Source organism: Lemur catta, chromosome 7 (genome assembly GCF_020740605.2).
Source record: "Lemur catta isolate mLemCat1 chromosome 7, mLemCat1.pri, whole genome shotgun sequence".
In the NCBI taxonomy this organism is placed as follows: domain Eukaryota; kingdom Metazoa; phylum Chordata; class Mammalia; order Primates; family Lemuridae; genus Lemur; species Lemur catta.
This window is the reverse complement of record NC_059134.1, coordinates 56,494,456-56,520,856: the sequence shown is the minus strand read 5'-3', so window position 1 is coordinate 56,520,856 and position 26,401 is coordinate 56,494,456. Positions and strand designations below refer to the sequence as shown.

General features: G+C 37.1%; 2 protein-coding genes across 2 annotated transcripts; both read right to left on the bottom strand.

The window, feature by feature from the left end:
- Positions 1-1,943: 1,943 nt before the first annotated feature.
- On the bottom strand, positions 1,944-6,576 carry LOC123642319 (52 kDa repressor of the inhibitor of the protein kinase-like). The gene has a single exon (XM_045557319.1). The coding sequence runs from the start codon at positions 4,880-4,882 to the stop codon at positions 2,864-2,866; it is 2,019 nt and encodes a 672-aa protein (XP_045413275.1). The 5' UTR covers positions 4,883-6,576; the 3' UTR covers positions 1,944-2,863.
- Positions 4,750-26,401, bottom strand: THAP12 (THAP domain containing 12). Its single transcript, XM_045557320.1, has 5 exons — positions 26,251-26,401; positions 13,887-14,007; positions 10,557-10,664; positions 7,159-7,253; positions 4,750-4,776 (listed from the first exon to the last, which is right to left on the bottom strand). The coding sequence occupies exons 1-4, from the start codon at positions 26,337-26,339 to the stop codon at positions 7,209-7,211; spliced, it is 363 nt and encodes a 120-aa protein (XP_045413276.1). The 5' UTR covers positions 26,340-26,401; the 3' UTR covers positions 4,750-4,776; positions 7,159-7,208.

The following is a 26,401-nucleotide window of genomic DNA, read 5'->3' as shown; positions in this document are numbered from 1 at the left end:
TCCATGAGCTTGATGTCTCAACTGAAAAATGGGGTTAATACCTGCCTGAGTTTTTCTGAGAACTTGAATGAGATAATTCAAGGTGCTTTGTAAGCTCTTAAGTATCATATAAGTATTAATAAGCACTCTAAGTACAATTTTCCTGTTTTCTGAATTACTCACTTTAAATTGCACTTAAAAAGTGGCACTCCCTAATATCAAACAAAAATAAACCAGATCCAACTAAGCTACTACAGAGGAACTAGCCTCAAGAGGAGGGCTCTTTCAACTCAGCCAACTACTACTTACTTTATAGGAGTGTTTTTTGTTTTTTTTTTAAAGACAGGGTCTCACTCTGTAGTATAGGCTAGAACGCAACAGTGCAATCACAGCTCACAGCAGCCTCAAACTCCTATGCTCAAGAGATCCTCCATCTCAGTCTACAGAGTAGCCAGGACTATACTCAGCTAATTTTATTTATTTAGAGACAGGGTCTTACTTTGTTGCATAGGCTGGTCTCAAACTCCTGGGCTCATGTAATTCTCCCTCCTCAGCCTCCCGAGTAGCTGGGATTACAGGCGTGAGCAACTGCACCTGGCTTAAAAATTACATAATATTACTAATAAAGCATTTGTCCCCATTTATTTTACAGGTAACATATCCCATATTAGGCTTCAACTATGTAACTTTTTCCCAAAATTGAGTAGATATGTCAAGAGCAGAAATTCCTCTAATTAGATATTCTAAATCTGGAATCTATTTCCTAGTACTTTTTGCAAACTGATATGACACAGAATTTATTTTTTTTTAAAGTGTACAAGGCTTCCATGGATACTCTGTTATTTTCCTCTCCTTTAATTTCAATAAATCTGATGTAGTGAAGTCTATTAAGTTTGTGTGTGTAGTTATAAAAGTACAATTATAGTTCTGTGGGCCAACTCTGGGCTGTAAACTCTGCAAGTCAGAAAGTACATCCGATATTGTCAGCACTTAGCCAAGAAGCCTGGCACACGGTAAACATTCAACTCATATTTGTGGAATAGTCACTACACCTACCATTTTCTAACTACCTAATCTTGCAAAAGACAATCTGTTTTTATCTGTGAGACTACCATTAACTCAATCTGTCATCAAAGATCATAGTTTGTGAAAATGCCTTTTAATAAATTAGGGTTTTTAAGCTTTCAATAAAATCTCAAATTAGAGAATACACATAGATTATAAAAACAAATGATGCATACCTTAAAAGCTTAAAGATTGTTTCATGAATGTTATTGGATACATTATTGTGGTAGACTGAAAATAGGGCCATATCTTGCAGCTTCTCCCACTAAGGAGTCTGTATCCTCATCCTCAGGATCTAGGCTGGCCAAGTAACTTCCTTTGATCAAAAGAAGAACTGGATGAAGGTACTGAAACACCAGCTGTGTCTCCTTCACTGTTATCCTGCCATCAGGAATTTGATCAATTAGTTCTTTCTGCCAAGGACACAGGCATCTCTTAGGGCTCTGGCTATAAGATAAACTCTCATGCTACCTTTTTTATAACTTGCATGGGTAATGTGCCCTGATTTGACACATGTGCTGGGCTTGCCCTCAATAGGGAAACGTACTGTGGGCATCAGGAAGACTCTACACTTCAGCAAATGCACCCCATTCTGCTTTCAACATTAACTTACCCCAATGTAAAATAATTCAATGATAACTCTGCAATTAAATTCATTCATTTACATTTTAGCCAGAAACAAACACAAACCCTGACAATTTACATCAGGGCCCATACAGTATATAATATTAAAAAAAAATCAGCTAGGTAAACCTTACATTTAGTCATTTCTTAATTAAATGTCTTTTTCTATACCCCAAGTAGTAAACTGCATACAACTGTGAAGCTGATTATCAAATATTTTTGAAGAGAATGTACCACAGAATGTTTTGACCACACTAAAAATAATGTACCTGAACTTTAAACAAAATTCACATTTTATTTAGATTGAAATAAACTATACAAAATTTATTTTCTTCACCAAAAATAACAGCAATATTTTCCATATTATTTCTAGATAAACCACAAAACACTTATTTTTGTAGCTTTTCCAGGTTTTGCTTATAAATCAAGACGAGGCAGTAGATAAAGCCATGGAAAAAGACAAGTCAGTTGTCAGTATCCATGGCCTGGTTTTGTCCTAACCATGAAACAGAAACGTTCAACATACACCTGCTAAAAGGCTTAAGAAGATGTAGGCTCAACAAAGGAATGTAAACAGCAACAACCAGATGTGGAACAACAATGGCAGGCTCTTCCATTCAAACTTTAATTATCACTTGTTCCTTTAAGTTCATTTGATAAAGAGAAAATCTACAATGAAATCCTTGTTTGGTGAGCTCACAAGCTTCTCTCTCTGATAATTTCTTTTACTGTCCATTATAGATTTTTTAATAATGTATTTAAAACTTCTACTAGTCAAAAGTCAATCACAGGCTTCATTGTAACATTTTATAAAATGTATTCTTTCCTCCCACACCTCCTCAAAATGTATTTCTTCAAAGAATTGATAACTCAATACCTGACATGGATCTACCGTGATAGTAAATGTTATGTCTAAAATGACTTAACTAAAACAACTCCATAGTGCCATTGGCAGAGATCACAAAGCACTTTCAATGCTATCTTCTGGAACAACAGATAGGTCTCCAAGCATGAGAGTTCAAACAGGGGCCATTCAAACAGGTAGATTATAAAAGGCTAAACTATTCAATGGAGGCCTGTAGGCAAAGATAATCACTGATTAAGTGGCCAACATACACATTAGGGCTCTTCTTTCAAATATCAAATACAAGAGAAAGCCTATTTTAAAAGTCTCTTAGGTATTTTCAATGGTTTCTCAATTATCTGTAGGAAGCTCTGATTTAGTTGTATAGAGTTTGATATATGTGTCTACCATTAAATCCAGATCATGTTTTATATCAAAATTTATGTTAAGCAAAGCCAAGTTACTAGACCTTTGGTCTGTCAAAGTGTTCCTCAAGTATGCTTTGAGACGCTTTCGTCCATTTTCATAGCGCTCATTCTCAACCTTCATCACAGGAAGAATACATAGGACCTTCAGCAATGCATACACATTAGGAAAAAACTTGATGTCAGGCAGGTGGAGGGCCTCATAAATGGTGGATGGAAGCTCAATATCTTTCCCTCTGTGTTTCCATTTGATTCTCCAACAGTGAAGTTCAGCTGAGAGTGTGTCAGGATTGGGTAAATCACTTCTGTACATGTCAGCATGGTGTTCCTCTGACGTATTGAATTTGAGTTGACCCATGACTGAGGGTACCAGAGATAAACATTTAAGAGCTTTGAGGTGCTGTTCTGAGAATATATCTTTAAGTTCCTGAATAATGTGCTCCACTGTTGGAACACTTAAGGTTTCTTTATAATAACTCTCAGAGGTTAGCTGAGGTTCCAAGTTACTATGCTGAGCTCTGCGGAATTTCCCAGGGAGTTTCATCTGAATATCGAGTTTGGCAGCCAAATTTGTGGCTTCCTCAAACCAAAACTCATGATAAACTTCAATATTTTCCATCACTTCATTTAGTGAATGCAATACTGCAGTCAAGCTACTGGCTGCAAAGAAGACATCAGAGGTTTGCCCCTGGAGATTTTTCCCAAAGGCCCTTGTAAAAGAGAGGACATTTTTAAGAACAACGATAGTAACAATGAAATCAAAATCTGTTACTGCACTACAGAGGACAAATGCTCGGCCAGCTATACAGTTATTCCATCTAATAGTTGTGTCACTATTTATACCATCTAAACATAAAACAAGTGCTTGCAGGAGGTCCACTAAAATTTCAAAAGCATCATGCCTTCCTGTCCACTGAGAATGGCAAATTTCCTTCAGTTCTTTACCCCTTTCTTCACTGTTCTGAAAAAGAACAGAAATTACATTGTCAAGTTCTAAAAGCAGTTGTGGTGATCGATGGAAAAAAGAACAAACTTCCTCAATTGTTCCCAATGCAACAGATACTCCCGTAACAGGCACTGATTTTGCCAACCACATATTTAAGGCACAGGAAGAGCAAAGTGTGTAGATAGCTTGGGGATATTTCTCTAAAAGTCTAGAAGCAACAACTTTCATTTTGGAAGAAAATCCACTGGACACAATATAAGCCTGTCCACGACAATACTCCATATTTAGCCCCCACTTCTCAGTTATTGTAGTGTGAAATTTCACAGCCAAAATTTCTGCATCAGCTTCATAGGGCAGAAAGCCCACAAACTCCTCTCTCAGGTTATGCGATTCGTCAACGAACCTCACCAGTACGGGTAGGTGCTCTTCCCCTGCTATGTCCACTACTTCGTCAGTGATAAGGGAAAAGAAGTGTGAGTCTCTCACTTCCCTGAGAGTTTCTTCCCGAATACAGCTCTCACAGATCTCTAGCATCTGTCTCTGCTGTATTTTTGAACAAAACAATGTGTTAACCGCTGTTGTCTCAAAGCGCTTTCTCAGGACCTCTTCACCAGAATTTATCCGGCACTCCAGCAGTGCTTGAAAGTTATCAGGAGTAAAAAGACCTTCTGGGATTTCGTCAGCCTCATGTCCATCCAGAGGTATGTTTTGCTTTCCCATAAGAATCAAGATTTCAAATAGAGATTTTAGGTATTCTTTGTTTTCCTTCTCTTCAAGGGTTAGAGGTAAAATGTCCTCATCCTGTTCTTCACCCCCTTCTTCCGCACTGGGGTTCTGAGCATTGCTGTTGTTGGTTTCTTTATGTTTTTGTTCTTGTTCAGAAGTTTCATCAACTGGAAAACAAGGAATTATTTTACAAACAGGCTCATGACAAACTATACAAAACAAAAAAATTACATCTTTGATTGGTAAACACTTAAAATCCACAAACTCATTCATTCAACATTCACAGGGCATCTACTGGACCACAGACTTAGATACAAAGGTTAAAATACGACACATTCTAGTGGGAGAGACAAACAAGGTAAACAGATATATTTTAATCCTAGATGTAAATGCTGTTATAAGATAGGAACGATTTTTTATAAACTTAAGGCGCTTAACATATTATACAGAGTAATGACAGACAGTCCATACCTCCAGAAAAAGGGAGAGAGAACTAATATTTACTATTATATATATTACTGTATTTATATGCATCACATTACTCTTTCTGCAGGCAGGTGATGTCAACCCCATTTGACAAATGGGGGCACTAAACAACTTGCCCAATATCGCAGATACAGTTAGAAGGATAGAAGTGAAATTCAAATCCATGCTTGTCTAGCTCCAAGGTCCATGCTGATGCTGTTTCTATCAAACCATTAAGCCATACTTTTATTGAGAAGATAAGACGACTACACAAACCAATATGGTATTACGTAGATTAATGTGATTCTCAGGGCTAATATTAGAATACCAGAAATCTTAGCCTAATCTTTTCATATTTGGATGGGAAAATTGAGGCTCTGCGGGTTACGTGTCCTGCCCACAGTCATACAAAGTCAGTGGCAGCCCCAGGAAAAGAATTCAAATCTGAGGAATCACAGTTAGAATGTAGTTCTTAGAACATAAGACTATGACAGGGTCACTAAGAGTTGTACGGTATTGTAGGGGGGGAGGGAGGGGGCAGGGGAATAGAAAAAATTCAGAACAAAGAAGCTGCATTCAATAAAGACAAGGATAAGGAAGGAAGACAAGGCGGGGGTGGCACTTCAGTTGGCAGGAAATATTCCAGCAAAAGTGCTAAGGTGAAAGAAAGAAGCAGGCTGTCCAGGTACAAAGGGAAATCTAGTCTGACTGGAGCCTCTGTAAGCCATGCTTCCAAGCATCCCAGGCCCTTCAGAGCTTCACCAGGGTTCAGTAAGTGAGGGCAACATCTTCCTCTTGCCCCTCCTCAGTGGTTCTATAATAGGTAGGTTCCTAAGCCAGAAAGAAGTTATCCTGGACACTTGCCTACTTGGCTTCCTCCCTCCTCCCCTCTCTCCTCTACTACTTCTGTACTTGCGATCAACAAGTACTAATTCTTTTGTTTGTATTTTTTTTTTCCAAAAAGATGCTCACTAAAGAGCAAATAGTATAAAGTGAAAAGTCAGTCCCTCTCCTTCTGGCATCTTTCCATATGCAAGTCATAGGTATACAAGTTTCCTGAATTCCTTGAATCTATTCCCTTTTCCCCACTCTCCCTGCCATTGCCTTATCTCAAGGCCTTTCAACTTTTAATTGGTCTCCTGACAGCCTAACTGGCCTCCCTGCCTCCAGTGTTACCTTTTCTAACTCAACAGTGCTCTATATAACATGGAATCAGGTCCATGTTATCACCTACTTACAAACCCCTCAATGGTTCCCTCTTGCCAACAGCCCACACAACACTGCAAGTTCTGGCCCCCGTAGTCCCCTCTAGGTTCACTTTCTAACCATCAAGGGTTATCAGAAACTCTAACAACACCAAAATGTGTGTAGGTCCCCAAACCTAGTACCCTGTTTCATGCCACTGTATTTCTGTATAGAATACCTTTCCCTCCTTTCTCTGCCTGAGTCCATGTCTCCATCCATAAAGGAGGAAAATAATAGTACTTATCTCAGGGATACTGTGAGAATTAAATGAATATTAGCAAAACACTTAGAATAATGACTTGGCACAAGTACTTAATAAAAAGGTCATGTTAGTAATAATAGCAGCAATAGGTGAAAGAAACACAGGAAGAGGAGTAACAGTAATATCTGACAAGAATAAAAATCCTTTGGTGACATAGCTCAGGTATCAGCACTTGTAGAAGAAAGGCTGTGATCACTACCCTCAATGACACAATGTCACTAAGTGCCCCCACAGCATTTATTCCTTAAACATTTACCAAGAACTTATGATGCACCACAAATTGGGTGGACAGAGATACAGTGCCTGTCCTTACCGTTGCCCTTCCTTCCCTACACTGGGACACCCTGTCTGTGTGCCTGACACCCTTACCACACTGAGAGCACTGAGTAGGGAGAAGGAGTCAACTCTGTGAGGCCTGCACATGGCAAAGCATGTGGCACAAAGCACTGAATAAAGACAAGCGGAACTAAGTGTTTACTCCCACATACAATTCCGGACCATAGGACAAAGCTGAGCACACACTTCCATCCATTCTCAAGGTAAGTTTTTGACGTAAAACATATTCATTTGTCCTTACCAGGTCAAGGCGTTTTTAAAAGGCATTCAGAAGTTGAGTCATTAACACTATCACTTACTTTTTTTCTGTTTCAGTGTCCTGATTTCATCTTCACTCTAAATGACAAGAAAAAAACAAACCATCCTTAAGAAAACTGACTTCTAGTATATCACCTTAGACTCACAAATAAAAAAGCCTATTTGGAGACAAATTTAATTCTTTCAAGAGCATAAATTCTTTGTATGGAATACATTCTTCAAACAGACAGATGATGGGAAAACCAGAACAATAATTTGCTAATGACTCCAGGCTTATAATAAAGTCCTAGAGCAAAAAGAGAATACATCATTTAACTTACTTTCTATCTAAATCTTCATAACTTTGGGTTACAATTGTTTACTGGCTGGTAAAAGGCATGAATGTACACCATGGCACTTGGGGGCAAATTCAAGAGGACACAAATCATCCCCCTTCCTAATTTAACACTGGAGATGCCACAAAAGGGAGAGGTTGCTGAATCTTGGAACCTAACACATAAAAGTGGTAAGTAATCCCTGGGAAGCAAAAGGTGACAGAGTGCCAGCATGAAAGAGAAATGAATACAGAACACAGTAGGCCAAGTGGCACAGACAGGTTAGACTGAGGAAATACTTTCCAGCTGTGTCCTTTAGTCTCCCTCCAATCCTCTACTAAATGCTTAAATCATGACCCATCTCATTATTGCTCTGTGGCAGGAAAGCAGCAGTGCCAGTCACAGCTGAAGACAGCAGGGTACCCGCTGGGCAGCACTGGACATGGGGTGCTGGTAACATCAATCAGCAGGCCTGTCAACCTCGAACATTCCCTCCTTATACTGTGGGCTGCAAATTATAAGGTTGGCAGATCTGGAATAATGTGCCTACTATGAGGTATCTGAGGTTCCCTGAGGGGTAAAAGACAAGGAAATGATAGCTACAGGGCAGGAAGTGGTTGAGCTCCTCACCCCTGGAACATATTACAAGTGGCCCTCTGTAGCAGTGGACTCAACCAACTGTGGGTCAAAAATATTCAGGGGGGAAAAAAATGGATGGTTGTGTCTATACTGAACATGTGCAGACTTTTTTCCTTGTCATTATTCCCTAAACAATGTAGTGTAATAACTATTTACACAGTATTTACACTACATCAGGTATTATAATTAATCTAGAGATGTTTTAAAGTATATGAAAGGATGTACATGAGTATATACAAATGTATCATTTTATATTGAGTATCTGTGAATTCTGGTATCTGAAGGAGGTCCTGGACCCAATCCCCCAATCAAGTTTTTCTAGAAAAATTAAGAAAAAAAAAAAGGAAAGGTATCCAACTCATTTTATAAGGCTAACAGAACTTTGATATCATAAATGAATTAGGAAAATACATGAAAAGAAAATCGTAAGCTAATCATTTTGTAAATGGAAAATCCTAAATAAAATATTGATTACTTGAATCCAATAGTATATAAAAGCAAATAGATATACTGCAATTGATTAGGGTTCATCACAGGAATTTAAAGGTGGTTCAACTTCAGAAAATTTATTAATGTCATTCACTGCATTAAAGAATTTTTTATAATTGTGAACTTTTCTACTTAACAGATGCAATGAAAGCATTTGATAAGTTTAATAGGTTATGATAAAAACCTTGAATATAAGACTAGAATGGAATTTCCTTAACTTGATAAAAAACGATTTAACAATACCAACAGTAAACATCATACTTAGTGAAACGAGGCAAGTGTGCCAACTGTTACTGGAACTGTTGATCACAGTACTAGGGATCTTGACTAAACAATAAAGCAGGCAATAGAAAAAATTAAAATAAGAATTGGAAGAAGAGACAAACTTCTCCTTATTTGTAGACGATACAATCAATTGCACAGAAAATTCAATAGACTATTAGAATTTAAAAAATTATTCAAAAATTTCAACCAGAATATATAATCTATACTGACAAGAACTATAATATTTAGGAAGTACTCTAAGGAAGAATACACACGTTCTTTTAAAGAACTGCAACAAAAACCCCAAAACATTTTGAAATATTTGATTTTCTGTGCTCCTAAAGGTATTTTAATAGTCTTTTTAAACAACTGGTATTTAGTTTTGTTAGTGATTGCTATTACCTGACAACTAATTTATTGGTTTTTTTTCTATTCATGGATGGGACTAATCAACATGGTAAAGATGTCGATTCAAAACAATTATAATGAAAATTCCAACAGAATTTCTAAGAGAACTTGACAAAGGATTTTCAAATTTATATGGAGGAATAAAGCTCCACATATAGCTAAGACAGTTCTGAAAAAGAAGAGTTAAACAATCACCCTATCTGAAAGTAAAATATATTACAAAGCCATGGGAATAAAACAGTGTGGTACAGATGCAAATAAGCCAGTGGAATGGAACAAAGCTCTCAGAAACAGCCTTGCATATATGTAAACTTGGTATATGACAGAGATGGCATTTTATACTAGTGGAATAAAGCACAAATTAATTAACAGACTATATTGGGAGAACTGGTTCTCTGTAACGAGAAAAATTAAGTTAGATCCCTACTAGACACCATACACAGAAACTCCAAATGGATCAAAGATCAAATATGAAAGGTAAACATAGATGAGAATAAGGAAAATTAAATAAATGTTATCTTTAAACAGCACAAAGTAAGTGGATTGATATGACATACATTAGATACAATAGCACGGATACCAACAGGTAGGGGAGGAACAAGAATGATAACTATAGACAAAGCAGAAAAAGTAATCAAGCAAAATAAGGGCCTTGCTAGTGGCAATGATGACAGAAAGCCATGGACTGAGGAGTCTGAGTAATTTAATTTTGTTTACCTAAGGTCAAAAAAAAAAAAAATAAAACAGGTAGGTTTCAATCTTCAGAACTGAAGGATATCAAAGGAATATAAAAACATGTATAAATTATGCCTTATACAGATTTAAGAGCTTTTTCTAAGCCTGTCAGTATTTAATAGTGAAAAAATCTTCATCTTTAAAATTGTCCATGCCTCGATTTTTACAGTTTCCCTTTCTTTACTCCTTTGTGCTGAATTCTGAAAACACCTCAGTTCCATTTTCCTTACCACAGAAAAGAAGGCATCTTAATTTTTTTCTTCCCCAGGAACAAAAGGAGCTGGTGGCCTGTAATTAACACATTCTGGCCAAGTCAACTAGCTATCAATTTGAGTGAGATTTTCCAATTTAAATACTGAAACAAACTAATCATCTTACATCCAGGGTACTTTAATAATAATTGTAACATTCATTTCCCATTATGCTTACTACCTCTGAAATAGAGAGTAACTTGAATTAATTTTAACATAAATGCATCTATATTTGATTTCCTAGTATTATGGAGGAGGAGGCTGAAGGCACACAGACATACCAATTCTTTTATTCGTTTTCTGTGTCTACTGTGTGGATTGTTCAAATGACTGGTAAGATCAAATATTGTTGGTATTGCATTATCTCGAAGAACTGTCCTATAAGGACTCTGAAAAAGAAAAATGTGTTAATTCAGAGATGGTCTTTAACAATGTATTGCATCTTCCCTTCTGGCAATCTATTATAAATTAAGGAATTGAACGGATGGTAGGCATAAAAAAGAAAATGTACTTGCATTTTGCATATCTATTTCTAATTCAGCCTCCTAACTATTTTATCTATTCTGCCTTCCATGAGCCTACCTAATCTACAGGGGACACAAGTCTCCCAAATAATCCGCCCTGTAGTATGTTGTATAGTAATGCTTCCCTTCTTCACCTTCTGTTCACTCTACTTTTGCTAATATTACTGAAAAGCATCAAGGCACAGTGAAAATAATATTGGACTTGGACCCAGGAGATCTAGGAACTAGTCCAAAGTCTACCAGTGACTCACTAAGAGACTCAGGCTAAATTACTTTCCCTTTTTGGACCCCAGTTTCCTTTTCTGAATAAAATTCAGGTATTGACCTAAATCAACATTTCTCAGAATGAATTTATTCACATACTAATGATTATATTTGCCATTTCAGTTATATCACCATCTGTACTTTACACAATCTACTCACTTTTTTAGTAAACACTGTCTTAATAAAAATGGTTAGAATAATGATTTGATGGGCTAGTTATGTGTTTAACACGTTATGAAATTTCTAAAACAAAAATTGGTTCAACTGTCACTTGAAATCATACCTCACATCACAAGTGATATACATAATCACATGTTTGCAAATGCTAAACTAGGTATCTCTAAATTTCCTTCTATATAATCTTATCATTGAAGGATGATCATTCTCTATCCTACTTCCTATTAACCTAATCCAACCTGGCTAAAAGCTGGATGCATACTTAGATGGTAACAGTCTTCCACAGCCAGCCCTGATGAGGCTGGGTAGAGACAAGAAGTTTATTAAGAGGGAGAGTAACAGATAAATAACTGCTATTCCATTCCCTCTATCTAGTCCAAAGAACAGTGCCTTTAAGACAAAACGTACTTCATTTAAACAAGCTTTCTTAGTAGTGATTGTTTCAAAGTAGTAAAGCATGTTCAAAGAATATGCCAAACAAAATAACTCCTAAGTTTTTTCACCCAGAGAAGGGAGGTTGGGAAGATATGAAGGGAAAACATGTATGTAAATGGAACACACTATCTTGGGTTTTATCCAAAGGGTGCTAAACACATTTAGGAAGAATTTCTATTCAGAGTCAATATTTTCTAGTTCAATCCCATGCATCATAGAAAACAAAGAAGAAACACAGATTTACTAATGACACTTAGCTTCTAGTGCTAGGCTACTGATCCTGGGTCTACTAGGGAGTTTGAATCAGGGACTGATTAGGGACGCAATCACTGAAGGGAACAAAAACTATTATATCCAAAGCTTCCCATCTTTCCCACTGAGCAAACATCTCAAAAATAAGAAAACACACACATACACAGTCAACTCTTGATATCTTACCAATTATTAAAAAAGGAGGGGAGGGATAAAACATTAATAAATTTTAAAAATTCAAATCGAATTAATTTGCTGTTTGCAAATAAAGCAAAGATATTACACACCAGAAAGCAGAATATATAAATGAAAACTATGGGAATATTTTATAAATATTTATTTATAAGTACACATGCCAAAAAAGGCTATATCCAATTCATATGCATGATATCAAGTATCTCAGTATCAAGATTTAATCTCTAACTGCTGAATTAAGGTTTGAGCATACAGTAACAATCTTACTCTAGCATCAAAATAATAAAATATTAATATTTGGCTTTGGTTGAACTAGTCATGAATGTTTACTGATAAGATCTTAAATGCCAACTAATGAAGCCAAAACTCTCAAACATTTGGATATAGATCTCAGATAATCCAGTTTTAATAGCAACATTTTCTTCTACATGTATAGAAACAACATTTTCTCATATTTGGATTTATTCAAGATTGAAGAATTGTTTGGAAATTAAAAAAGCAAACCTAGCTCATCTTTCTGTTCTATTCTCTGATTAAACAAGAATATAAGAATGAACTCTATTTTAAATTTCTCATATTAATCTGGTTGGAATTATCTAATTAAGAGATCACATTTATTACTGAAGTAAAAATGCAAAAATGTATAAGGCTTATGTATTTAAAATAATAATTTGGGATATTTTTACTTAATGTCAAGAACATAAAAGTAGTTTGCCTTTTAAATATATGAGACCTCTTATTTTGGTTGCTCATTACTACCCTCTTAACAAAGCAAGGCAAAAATATCCCTCAAATATTCGTGATTAAACTGTTGAACCGGAATTGGCTCACCTCCCAATGACTTCACAAGTATCTGCTTCAATTAATTTTGAGAAATAAAATAACCCAATCATTCTTTAGTTTTCTGATGCCTCTGCAAAATGTATCTGAAAAAAATATCAAAATAAATTGCTGCATAACAATATATAGTGTACCTTCAAATCAAGTTTATGTCTATCTCAATATCTGTGACGATACATTATTTATACCTAAACAGGAATATATTATTTAATAAAACTGTCTTCCTAACAGTTATTAAAGTGTTTCAAGTCTCCTTTATTTCAATCAAATCTGCTCTACTTGTGCCTTTTATAAATCACAGCAATGGAATCACAGAGAGTTAAAAGTCCTAGACCTCAGGAATTATCTGCTCTAATCTCTTCATTAGAAACTAGGGCCCAGAGAGTGGAAGTGACTTGGCCAAGCTCACACAGTTAACAGTAGGTTTTGACTTGAAATTGCAAATGACTGATGGAAATTACCTGTATGATTTGTTTCCTGTTGTATCTAGCACATAAAAATTAAGGGTTGGTACTAACAGTACGAACAAAAACATGAAAACAAAGAGCTCCATTCCTAGATGAAGATTACACTCATAAAAAAGCTCTAGAAAACTGCTCCAATAAAAACACCAACTTTACCTTAAATAAATATATACTTTTATAATCATCTAAAATTTCTCTGAAGACTAAGTTTAAAAGTGATAACCTCAGGTAACTGGGGGGAATGGGGCATCAGGAACAGGGGGTTGGAGGGTGGCAGGGAAAGATTTTTTTAAAAATCAGGTTTTTAAGAATAAAATAGATGCTATTTGGCTCCAAATGTGTATTCATCTTAAAGTAGCAGGATACAGGGATACCTTCCAACAGTAATAAATATTTACACTTCCAACCAGACAGAGTGAGACAGAAAGAGAGAGAGAAACCAAGCCCTTCTATTACTTACAGTTCTACAGATCATAGAGGTCTCAAAGTGTTTGGCACATAATCGATAATGTTTATTTAGTTGATCAGGTGTTTTATCTTCTAAGTCTGCTCGCCTACAATTCTCCACCCACTTCTGGCATCTATAAATAAAACCAAAATACAATTATGGAATATCAGCTCAACATTTAAATTTCAGCCTTCAGTTATAAGTCAAATATATATTATAAGCAATGGATTCTTGTGCCCCTCCCCTAAAACATAACACAATTTGGAGAATTTGATTAATAACAAGATGAGAGTTGGAAGAGACCTTAGAAATCATTTAGTACAAACCCTTCAATTACAGACAAAGTTAAGAAGTAACTTATTTGGAGTCCTGTGTAAAATCAATAGCAAAACTAGAACTTAAACCTGGGGCTTTCAACTCCCAGAACATTCTAGCATCAGAAAGGATTCAATCATCAGCAGTATAAGCAAAAAGTTGCACAATCATGAGGCCAACAGCCTAACATTCCCTTCAGGATTACAACTTAAGCAAATCAAACAACATTGTCATCGTAGAAAATCAGATGTTCTATAAATACCTAGAGTTTCTTAGGAAAGCATGGAGACTGTATTTGTTTGCCTTATTAGGAACATGATTTATTATCTACAATGATACATATAGATTAGATTGCAAGCTCCATGAATGCAGGGATTGTGGCTACACAATCTAGTACATAGAAAGTGTTGAAGATAGGAAACAAGACAAAGCTTATGGCCTCCTGGTGCTTAAATATTTGCAGAAAAACAAATAATAATAATAATAATAATAATAATGCTTACCAAGCACTTATTATGAGCCAGACACTGTTCTAAGTCCTTTCCAAAGGTGGATACTATCATTATCCCTTTATGCAGATGAAGAAACCAAGGCACAGAAATATTAAGTAATTTGCTAAAGTCACAATTAGATCTTTCTCTCATTCCTCAAGTTTCTAAGAATAAAAAGTTCTGCAATGGTTAAACACTACCACAAATCTGAAAACTTATTCATTTTATAATTACATCCTAATATATTCTTATATTTTAACACTACTGTCTTCTGCCCCCCACCATACACATACCCTGACACTCAATTCCCTCTACTTGCAGCTACTTGGGAGGCTGAGGCAGGAGGAACACTTGAGCCCAGGAGTTCAAGACCAGTCTGGGCAACACAGCAAGACCCCGTCTCCTAAAAAAAAATTTTGCTAGGCGCAGTGGCACATGCCTATAGTCCCAGATACTGTGAGGCTGAGGTGGGAGGATCCCTTGAGCTCAGGAGTTCGAGGCCAGCCTGGGCAACATAGCAAGATGCTGCCTTAAAAAACAAATAATTTTTTATAAAAATTCCCTCCACTCTAAAAATGTAAAACAATGGTGCTCTTGGCCTACAAAGGATAAAAAATGATGGTGAAATGTTGGTTTTCAAACCCATACTAAAACTATATCTGAACTATACAGTATTTCATTCAACAAAATATTACTGCACATAGTAATGATGCCTAAGATGTCCATATTTTAATAGCTTTGTACTTGTACATTATGATTATAAACATTTATGCTCAAAATCCAAATATTAAGTATAAAAACTGTTTCACTATAAAATAATTTGCCATACTGCTACAGCTAAGTTTCTTTTTTTAATTCTTAAATCTCCAGAGACCTTCCACATAGAACACTATTGTCCATGTTACCTCTGAACTAAGTTGAAACAGCTTTCTGATACCATTACCAACTCATATTCAATCAAGAACAGATTATACATCAGGCAGAGTGCCCAATTAACTACACCTGTCTTTCCATATCAAATATTTAAGAATAAATCTAGTAAAAGATGTGCAAGACCTCTAATAATTTTTTTAAAGCAGAATTAAATAAATGGTGGGACAGACAAGTTCATGGATTGGCAGACTAAATTCTAAAGATATCAACTCACCCCCACTTGATTTACTGATTCAATATAATCACAATCCCAGTAATTTCATGAGAGCACGAGAGCAAGAGAGAAACAAATGACAAGATTACTCTAAAACTTTTTATACAGAAATTCAAAGGACCAAGAACAGTCAAGATAATATTGAGGGGAAAAAAAAGATGAAAGACTTACACTAACAGATATTAAGACTTATTGTAAAGCTTATTAAGTCAGGGTAGTATTGGTACAAGGATAGAACAATGGAACTAAATAGAGAGCTATGGATACTTAACATAAAAGTAGCTTTGAACAGCAGTGAAGATGGATTTTTTTTCCAAAAAACAGTGCTGAGATAGTTGCATAAAAAACACATCTTGACCCCCTACGTTCATGCTATACACAAAAATAAATTCCAAGTGATTGCAGATCTAAATAGGAAAGGTAAACAAAGCTTCTAAAAAATAACACAGGAGACTATCTTTACTACCTTAGAGTAGACAAAGATCTCTTAAGGAAGGCAACAGAAAGCACAAACTCTAGTGGAAAAATGAATAAATTAAGCTACTTTAAAGTGAGTAACTCTTCTTCATTAACAGAAGCCATAAGAGCATGAAATGACAACCCAAAAAATGGAAGAAGATATCTGCAGTACATATATCCTATGTATGAAGAACTAAAAATAAACCAGACAACCCAAATGGGTAAGTGACTTGAACAGGCACTTTATAACAAAAAGGTCATAAAAATGGTCAATACACAGATTTAAAAAATGTTCAATCTCATTGGTCATCAAGAAATACCAATTAAAACCATTAACAAAATATTACATACCCTCAAGAATGACTACAATGTAAAAAAGATAATACCAAATGTTGGGGAGAAGGTAAAACAACTTTGCCCACCAACAGTAGAAAGAGTAAGTTGTGGTACATTCATTCGATGAAATACTACTTGGCTATGAAATGAACAAACTACCTATGATCTCACAAACTTAACACTAAGCAGAAGCAGCCAGGAGTACATACTACATGATTCCCTTTAGATGAAATTCAAGAATAGGCAAAATTCATCTATGATGATTGTTTCAGAAAAAGAGTTAACCTGACCTGAGATTGCTATCCTTCACAGGCCTATTTGTTAAGGGCCTTGGGCTGGTGTATGGGAACTTGGCTGGTAAATACCTACTACACAGAAATAAAACTTTTCCTAACTATGCCTAGACTGTTTGTGCAAACAATATGATTTATACTGAACACCTGCCCTCCTTTTGGGAGTTTGGAGTTTTAGTATGTGCCAGGCAACAGCTGCTATGTGACCGGGCCCCAGTAAAAACTTTGGCCACTGGGTCTCCTCTAATGGGCTTCTCTGAGCAAAAACATGGCTCCTTCATTTTCATTGCTGAGAAAAAGTGGGCTCTGCCTGACCCCTCATGAGAAGGAAAGCATAAAGAAGCCTACACATGGATTCCTCTAGACTATGCCTGCGTCTTTTTCCCTTATTATGATCCAGATGTGTATCCTTACTCCAACACTGTATTAAATCTTACCCATGAATACAACTATATCCTGAGTCCTGTGAGTCCTTCTAGTGAATCTCTGAATATGGGGTGGTCTAGAGCCTCATCCAACACAGTAACAGAGGAGTACATACATTTGGGAAGCGGTAACAGCCGGGAGTAGGTACAAAAGAGGCTTCTGACGTGCTGGTAATGTTCCATATTTTGAACAGTAAAAATGCTTCCCCTCACTCTTCCTGTTCCCTCCAAAATCCAAATAATCTAAGGTAAAGTCACAATGGTTGCCACTGAGGAGAGGGGATAATGACTAGGAGGGCCACAGAGGAGTTTGGGATCCTAGTAATATGCGATTTTGAAAAAAAATCTGGGTGAAATTTTCATGGAAGTGTCACTCTGAAAATCCAACATGCTGTATTTTTATGATTTGTGTATATGTTTTTACATCAAAAAAGTTATAAAAATTATGTATGACCACAGTCTTTTTACATACTTGTGAATGCATGTGTATATGTACATGTATATATACTTATTTATGCTTATAAACATATACTTATATAACTGTCTTTCAAATTTTTACCAGTGCCTCCCCTTTCCCAGCTCTCCCTTTATTGTTCTGCTCCCTGTACTCTAGATTCTGTGGCCTTTTTCCTTAACACAGTGGAATGATTCCCCAAATCCACCTGCTTATCTCCACCACTAACATCCTGACCCGAGTTACCATTATTTTTCACCTGGTTTACTTGTAACCTCTTCCAAACTGGTCTTTTGCTTTTGCTAACCCCTTCTCCATCGTGCACAATAAATATTTTTAAAAAATAATTTGAGAATGTCTTTCCTCTGCTCAAGATCTTTTAGCAGCTTCTCATTACTCTTAAGATGAAGAACAACTCCTCATGTCTCATAAGACCCTGCACAACCTGGACCTTGTCCACCTTTCCTTCTTCACATTGTACCACTCTTCCAATCTATCTTTGTCCCCTCACATGCCTTACTTCAGTTTTATGAACGGACTGTGCTCATTTCTGTCCTAGGGCTTTCCCCACATTGTTTATTCAGCCTAGTATACTCTTCTTGCAGCTTTTTATCCTTTTTTTTTGCATAGTTAACATTGACTCAGCCTTCAGATCTTAGCTTAAATGTCATTTCTTGAAGGAAACTTTTCCTGATTCACATGTGTATATAGGCAGGTGTATGCATATGTATATACACACAAAAATCCAAGTATTTAAGACTCTCCACCTCTCTATATATGACCCCTGAACATCTTATATTTATCTTACTATATTATTCCCATCAGTATAAACATGCCCTAGTATCTCCCATCTTAAAAACTCCCTTAACCCTCATCCTCTAAATAGCAAAACTTGTTAAGAGTCCATTTTCACTCTGTCCACTTCTTTATCTCACATTGTCTCCTTAATCAATTCCAAGGAGACTTTGTCTCTATCCCTTTTTCGCTGAAACTGCTCAAGAAAATTATTAACGACTTCCATCCTATAAAATCCAATGGTCACTTTCTGATTGCATCTTAATCTACCCGTTCAGCACTATTTGACCATCACTGACCACTCCTTTTTTGTTTTGTTTTTAATGTGTTCTGTCAATGGTTTCCTCCTAATGCAGCATTTCTAAAAGTGTATTCCAAAGACTACTAGGTCAAAGAATTATCCCCCCCCTTTTTTAAAAGGTTCCATGGCCAAATAACTTTGGGTAACACATATTTTATCCTATCCTATTCCTGGAGTTTTAAACATTCCTTCCTATAGGATCCTGAACAAGTCAGCTAACTTCTCTGTGCCTACTTTGGTCATCTGTAAAGCAGGGACTACCTCAAAATTTATTGGCAAGGGTTATATGAAATAATGCACATAAAAAAGAACAGTTCCTGGCACAAAGAATATGCTATACAAAAAGTATTATTTTTATTACTACTCACAGCATTGTTTGGAGGATTAAATGAGATGATATGAAAGTACTTTATACTTCAGAGCAGTGATTCCCAAACTTCATAGTCTCAGGACTCCCTTATACTCTTAAATTATTGAGGACCCCAAAGAGCTTTTGTTTATGTGGCTTTTATCTACCAATATTTATCATTATAGAAATTAAAACTGAGAAAAAATGTTAAATATTTATCAATTAAAAATACCAACCTATTACATGTTAACATAAATAATATTTTAATGAAAGTAACTGTATTTCCAAAAACAAACAACATTTAGTGAGAAGAATGACACTTTTCCATCTCTGCAAATCTCTTTAATGTCTAGGTTAACAGAAGACACCTAGATTCTCACATCTGCTTCAGTATTTAATCTACTGCCATATGTTGTTTTGGTTGAAGTATATGAAGAAAATCCAACTTCACAATGATATACAGTTAAAGGTTATTAAAATACTCCTCCTTTTCCATATAATTATGGATGTTCTTCTTTGATACTATACCAAAACTCCACAAGTAATGGTTTCTTAAAGATTAGCTGTAATGTGGAAGCTGAAACCAGACCAATGAGCTTTTTCACAGTGTTACATTAAAATCCATTGGTCTTTCATTTCTAATATATCTTTTATCCATGTATATTTCTGTAAAATCATAAATTGGTCATTTGGAAAATATTAGTTCGGTTAGTTATACAGACCATCTGAATGTTAATGCATTTCATTATATAATATTTAAAAAATCACATCTATCAATATTGTCAGTGATTTCATCAGAAAAGTCTTTAAGTATCAGAGAGCTGTTAAGCTCACGGTGGCACATACAAATTTTCCAAAATTCTAATTTTCACTCTAATGCTCAAATATCAGTTGTTTTCCTTGAAGTGGCAGGCTTATTTCATTTATTTCCAAGAAAATGTCTACCAAACAAAATCTGAAGAATAGTATTCAGAAAATTCTAAAAGACACAGTATACAACTTATCAAAGAAAAGAGACCATCATTTGTTATGTAGCCCCCAAAAGACTCCACTGTCCACTCCTGAGAGAATGAGTGTGAAAAAGACAAATAACATCAGAGTGTTATGAAAACAGTTTTGACATTGAGAACCCCCTGAAAGGGTCTTTGGGACTGCTGTGGTCTGAATATCTTGTGTCCCCTCAAAATTCATGTGTTGAACCTTAATCCCAATGCAGTGGTATTGGAAGGTGGGACATCTGGGGGGTGATTAGGACATGAGGGTGGAGCCGTCATAAACAGAATTAGTGCCCTTATAAAAGAGGCCCAGTAGAGCTTGTTTGCTACTTCCACCATGTGAGGACACAGCAACAAGGCACCATCTATTCAATATGAAGCTGAGAGCAAGCCCTCACCAGATGCCAAATCTGCTGATGACTTGATTTTGGATTTCCCAGCCTCCAGAACTGTAAGAGATAAATTTCTGGTGTTTATAAACCCAGTCTAAGATATTTTGTTACAGCAGTCCAAAGGGACTAAGACAGGAACTCTCCTGAGTACCAGAAAACCACTGTTTTACATTTTACAAGGTAGAGTACATCAACTCTCAATTAACCTTGATTAAATTGTCGGAAGAACTCCTGTATGAGTTAGTACTAGCTGCCCGAGGAGAAAGAAGAGAGCTTCAATTGCCCACCTCACTCTAATCAGAGCAATTCATTAGCCTGTATCTTCACCTGGTTTGGGGATGAGGCCCACTATGAACTGTCCCCAGGTTCCCACCAAGCCTTGGCATTAGGCACATCACCCTGGGGCAATCAAGATTTAGGCTTTTTTTTTTTTTTACTTAAATCCTGCCACTGCCCTAAGCTGAGTTGATTACATTATTTTACTTAAATAAAAAAAAAAAAAAAAAAGTACATTAATGTCACTTTTTCTAAACCAGTAAGAACTACTATAGTATGTAAATTCCACACTCTGTACTTTATTATTCTTGAATTTTAAATTATTTCTATACAGCCATTTCTAAAAGTGTTTAAGGAATGTATAAATTTGATGAATGGAAAATGTACTGTTTAATAGCACTAAATATATTTATCTTTGTTAGTTAATAATATCAGTTAACTTTTGAAGAATATGTTGGCAATGTCACCTTTTATCAACTTCCCTACAACCTGTTTACCTAAAAAAAAAAAAAAAAACAACACCTAAAAATACTGTTATTAATTCAATAAACACCTTTGGAAACTATTTCTCTATCATAACTAACTCTGAGAACAGTGAAAAGGAAAGTGTCAAATACAGAAGAACTTGAAATCATGAGATTTGGTTTGGATAAAAAGACCCTGAACACATTATGTTAAGCAAAATATGCCAGACGTAAAAGGGCAAATACTGTTATGATTCCACTTATATGAGGTACCTAGAACAGGCAAATTTATAAGGACTGAAAGTGGATTAGAGGTTATCAAAGGCCGGAGGAGCAGGGGAATTGGAAGTTATTGCTTAATGGTTAGAGTTTTTGTTCAGGATAATGAAAAAGTTTTGGAAATAGTGGAGATGGTTGCACAACATTGGAAATGTAATTATTGCCACTGAATTATACACTTAAAAATGGTTAAAATGGCAAATTTTGTTATATGTTTTACCAAAATTTTCAAAATAATGTAATATACCAAAAACCCTTGATTTGTATGCTTTAAGTGGGTCAATTACTAATACATGGTATGTGAATTATACCTCAATAAAGATCTTTAAAAAAATAATTAAGTTCATGATTTGGTCTTGAAATATTCAAAGGGTTCTAACACAGAAAAAAGCACAGACTTAGTGTGATCCTGAGGACAAAACTAGGGCCTCCAGAGCATAAATTACAGGAGGCAGATTTCCACTCAATACAAGGAAGAGACAACACCCAAAGTTATCCAGAGTCCTCAGGTGTCCCCTCACAAAGCAGAGAACCATTATAACACTATGTGTCTTATAGATGCCCACCTGTCAGGAATGCACAGGGCCCATAAAGGGTCCATAAACACCTTTATGGTGGAATGCAAAATTGTATGTCTATGTTTTTCTCAGATAAGGGCCCTTATGTTAGTTAGATTCCCAAAGGGAACAATGACTCCCTCCCAGATGGTTAAAAGCCACTATTATTGGCTGGGCGCGGTGGCTTACGCCTATAATCTTAGCCCTCTGGGAGGCCGAGGCGGGTGGATTGCTCAAGGTCAGGAGTTTGAGACCAGCCTGAGCGAGACCCCGTCTCTACTAAAAATAGAAATAAAAATTATCTGGACACCTAAAAATATATATAGAAAAAATTAGCTGGGCATGGTGGCGCATGCCTGTAGTCCCAGCTACTCGGGAGGCTGAGGCAGTAGGATGGCTTAAGCCCAGGAGTTTGAGGTTGAGGTTGAGGTTGCTGTGAGCTAGGCTGACGCCACGGCACTCACTCTAGCCCGGGCAACAAAGTGAGACTCTGTCTCAAAAAAAAAAAAAAAAAAAGCCACTATTATTGAGAAAATTCTGACATTTCAAGGGAGATATCACTAAATCTTAAAACTCCTTTCAAATTTAAGACTGTAAACCCCTATAGTCTATATTCCCCTAAGGAGTATAGTGAAAAAAGCATTCACTACATATGAATGCAAATGACCTGTGGTACAGAACTGTCTAGGGGTGCCCTAATTATGCAAGTAAATAAACTTTTTTCTTTTTTTTCTCTGAGACAGAGTCTTACTCTGTTGCCCAGGCTAGAGTGCCATGGTGTCAGCCTAGCTCACAGCAACCTCAAACTCCTGGGCTCAAGCCATTCTCCTGCCTCAGCCTCCCAAGTACGTGGGACTACAGGCACACGCCACCACACCCCCACACACCGGCTAATCTTTTCTATTTTTAGTAGAGTCTTGCTCAGGTTGGTCTCTAACTCCTGACCTCACGTGATTCTCCCGCCTTGGCCTTCCAGAGTGCTCGATTACAGGTATAAGCCACTGCACCCAGCCAAAATAAACTTCTAATAATACCCTTGGGCTAAAATTTGGGTAAAAGGAAGATAATATTGGGATGAGGCTAGGTCAGATTAAGATGCTTCTCTTCACTGTGCCCATGAAACCCAACAGCTATTTCTCATTCTCCTGAGCTAGTTCCTCTTCATCTCCCTGAACTTGAAATACTGGGAATGCCTCAGACCTACTCTGCTTATCTTGCTCACTCCTTAAGTAACCTCACCCAGTACTATGGCTTTAAATACCCTCTATAAACTGAGAACACCTGTATTTACAACCAGCAGTCTGGAAGTCTCTGGATTTCAGACTTGTATATCCTACTACCTATTCAAGACATTTTTTTAGGTGAAATTCACATAATATAAAACTAACCACTTTAAAAAAGTGGCATTTAGTACATTCACAGTGTTGTGCAATCACCACCACTATCTGGTTCCAAAATATTTTCATCACCTCAAAAGGAAACCCTGTACCAGTTAATTAGTTGCTCCCCATTCTCCCTTTCCCCCAGACCCTGGCAACCACCAATGTTTTCAGTCTCTATGGATGTACTTATTCTGGATATTTCATATAAATGGAATCATACAATATATGATCTCTTATATCTGCCTTCTTTCACTTAGCATGTTTTCAGGATTCACCCATGTTATAGTATGTATTGGTACTTCATTCCTTTTTAAGGCTGAATATATTGATTACATTTTGTTTATTCATGCATTGATAGACATGGGTTGTTTCCACCTTTTGACTATTGTGAATAATGCTACTATGAACATGTGTGTACATCTGGGTTTTCTGAGTACCAGTATGAAATTCTTTTGGACATATACCTATGAATTGAAGTACTGGGTCATATGGTAGTTTTACATCTAATTGCCACTCATTGTGTTTTGATATATGTTTTTATTTGAACTTCCCTAATAACTAACTAGTGATGCTAAACATCTTTTCATATGTTTGTTAGCCATCTATATCTCTTCTTTGGAGAAAATATATTCAAGTCCTTTGTCCATTTTTTAATTGGGCTGTCTTTTTGTTGTTGAATTGTAAAAGTTCTTTATATATCCTGGATACTAGACCCTTATCAATTATAGTATTTGCAAATATTTTCTTCCATTCTTTTCCCTTTCTTGGTAATGTACTTTGATACACAAAGTTTAATTTTAATGAGGTCCAATTTATCTCTTTTTTATTATATGCTTTTGGTCTCATATCTAAGAGTGTGCTGCCAAATCTAAAGTCATAAAGATTTGCCCCTATGTTTTCTTCTAAAAGTTTAATGGTTTTAGCTCTTATATTTAGGCCATTGATCTAAATAAACATAGGCCATTTTGAGTACATTTTTGTATATGGTATGAAGAAAGACATCTATTCTTATTAGGCCTCTAAAACTTCACATGTCCCAAACCAAACTTTTAATATTCCCCCACAAAACCTGCTTTTCCCAGTCTTCCCTAACTCAGTAAATGCTCAGATTAAAAATCTTGGAGTCATCCTTGATTTTCATCCTTTTTCTCCTACAATTTACATCCAAACCATTAGCAAATCCTGTTGGCTTCACCTTCAAATCATATCTCAAATGCAACAATTTACCACTCTCCTCTTCTAATCTGGATTACTGCATAGCCTCCAACTGGTCTTTCTGCTTTCAACTTCCCTTCCCTACAATCTATTTAACAAGCAGCCAATGATCCCATTAAAGTTTAAGTCTCTGCTCTAAAACCTTTAATGATTTCCGATTTCACTCAGAATAAATGCCATAGTGCTTTCCCTGGCCTATAATGTCCCATACAATTTGCTCCTACCATACATACACCTTTCTGGTCTCATCTTTGACCTCTCCCTCTTTCCCTAAAGCAATACTAGCAGTCCCTGGATGCCCTGCTTTTTGCATTTACTGTTTCTGGAATGCTCTTCCCCAAGATAGCTTCATGGCTGGCCCACTCACCTACTTTGGTCTTTGCTCAAATTCATCTTGTTAGTCACGCCTTCTCTGATCACTCTATTTAAAATAGCAAATTCTGCCTCCCCTTCTACTACTTTTTCCCCTCCCCTGTAACTTTGCTTTCTTTTTCTCCATAGTATTTATCACCATGACATACTATATATATTTTTTTACTTGTCTATTTCTCCCCACTAGAATATAATCATGAGAGCCAAGGGCTCTGATGTGTTTGTTCATCTGTAAACCCCACTGCTCAGAACAATGCCTTGCACCTAGTAGGACCTCAAAAAAGTATTTGTTGAACTAATAAATAAATTGCATGCTATAATAGACTGTGAGCTTCCTGCAGCCAGCGACACTGTCTCGCTTACCTCTGGATTCTCAGCACCTAACATTAGTGCTCGGCACATAGTAGGCCTTGATTTTAAATGAATGAACCAGAGAGGCCTACGAAACATCCTCAGCCTTTCAAATATAGTCCCTATGCTATCATTCCCTAAATTTAAGTTAGAGCGTATACATTACCTCAAGGAAGAGGTTTCAATACCAATTCCCACGCACTCACGCGTATCCTGTTATCTCCACTATAACCAAGTAAGATAATGAGTAACGATCAGCTCCAGAAATTGAGCCCTGAACCGCGCAATGACAAGGCCGAAGGAGAGAGTAGTTGCGACTTGACTTAAGATCAAGGTGGGCGGTCTCCACAACCATAGAGTCCTAGTCTCTCTTTTGACAGCTAAGGGAACTAAAGCCCAAAGAGGAAGGCGACTTGCCCGAGGTCACACAGCAAGTTAGCCACGGCGACAAACCCCTCACGCCGCTTCCGCGCGCCACCCAGCAGCCTCGTATTTCGGGTGGTGCCCTCCGCGCCGAACCCCCGCCAGCGCACGTGCTCCGAGGCCCCCGGACGCCCGCCCGCCCACGGCTCGCGGGCCTCTCCCCACCTGGGTCCGAGGCTGGGGTCGACGGCAATGCGCAGTACCCGCTACGCCTCTCTCAGCCCCGGAGCCTGCCCGGGGCCGCGGGTTGGCAGCGCTCACCGCGGAGGTGGGCCCGGACTGCCAGCTCGGCGCCCGCCGCTTACCTGGCCGGATCCCGCGGGAACCTGAAAAAGGCCAGGTCCGACTGCGTGCTCTTCCGCGTGCAGTTGGGGGCAGCGCAGAAGTTCGGCATCGTTGCCTGCCCGCCGGCCGGCCCAGCCCGCCCCTCCCCGCCTCCTCAGGGCAGTCCGCCCG

Coding starts and splice junctions, on each gene's coding strand:
- THAP12 (XM_045557320.1), bottom strand. CDS start 26,339: ATGCCGAACTTCTGCGCTGCCCCCAACTGCACGCGGAAGAGCACGCAG. Junction 14,008..26,250: donor TTCCCGCGGGATCCGGCCAG/GTAAGCGGCGGG, acceptor TTTTATTTATAG/ATGCCAGAAGTGGGTGGAGA. Junction 7,254..10,556: donor GAAAACGAATAAAAGAATTG/GTATGTCTGTGT, acceptor CTTGTCATTTAG/AGTGAAGATGAAATCAGGAC.
- LOC123642319 (XM_045557319.1), bottom strand. CDS start 4,882: ATGAATGAGTTTGTGGATTTTAAGTGTTTACCAATCAAAGATGTAATT.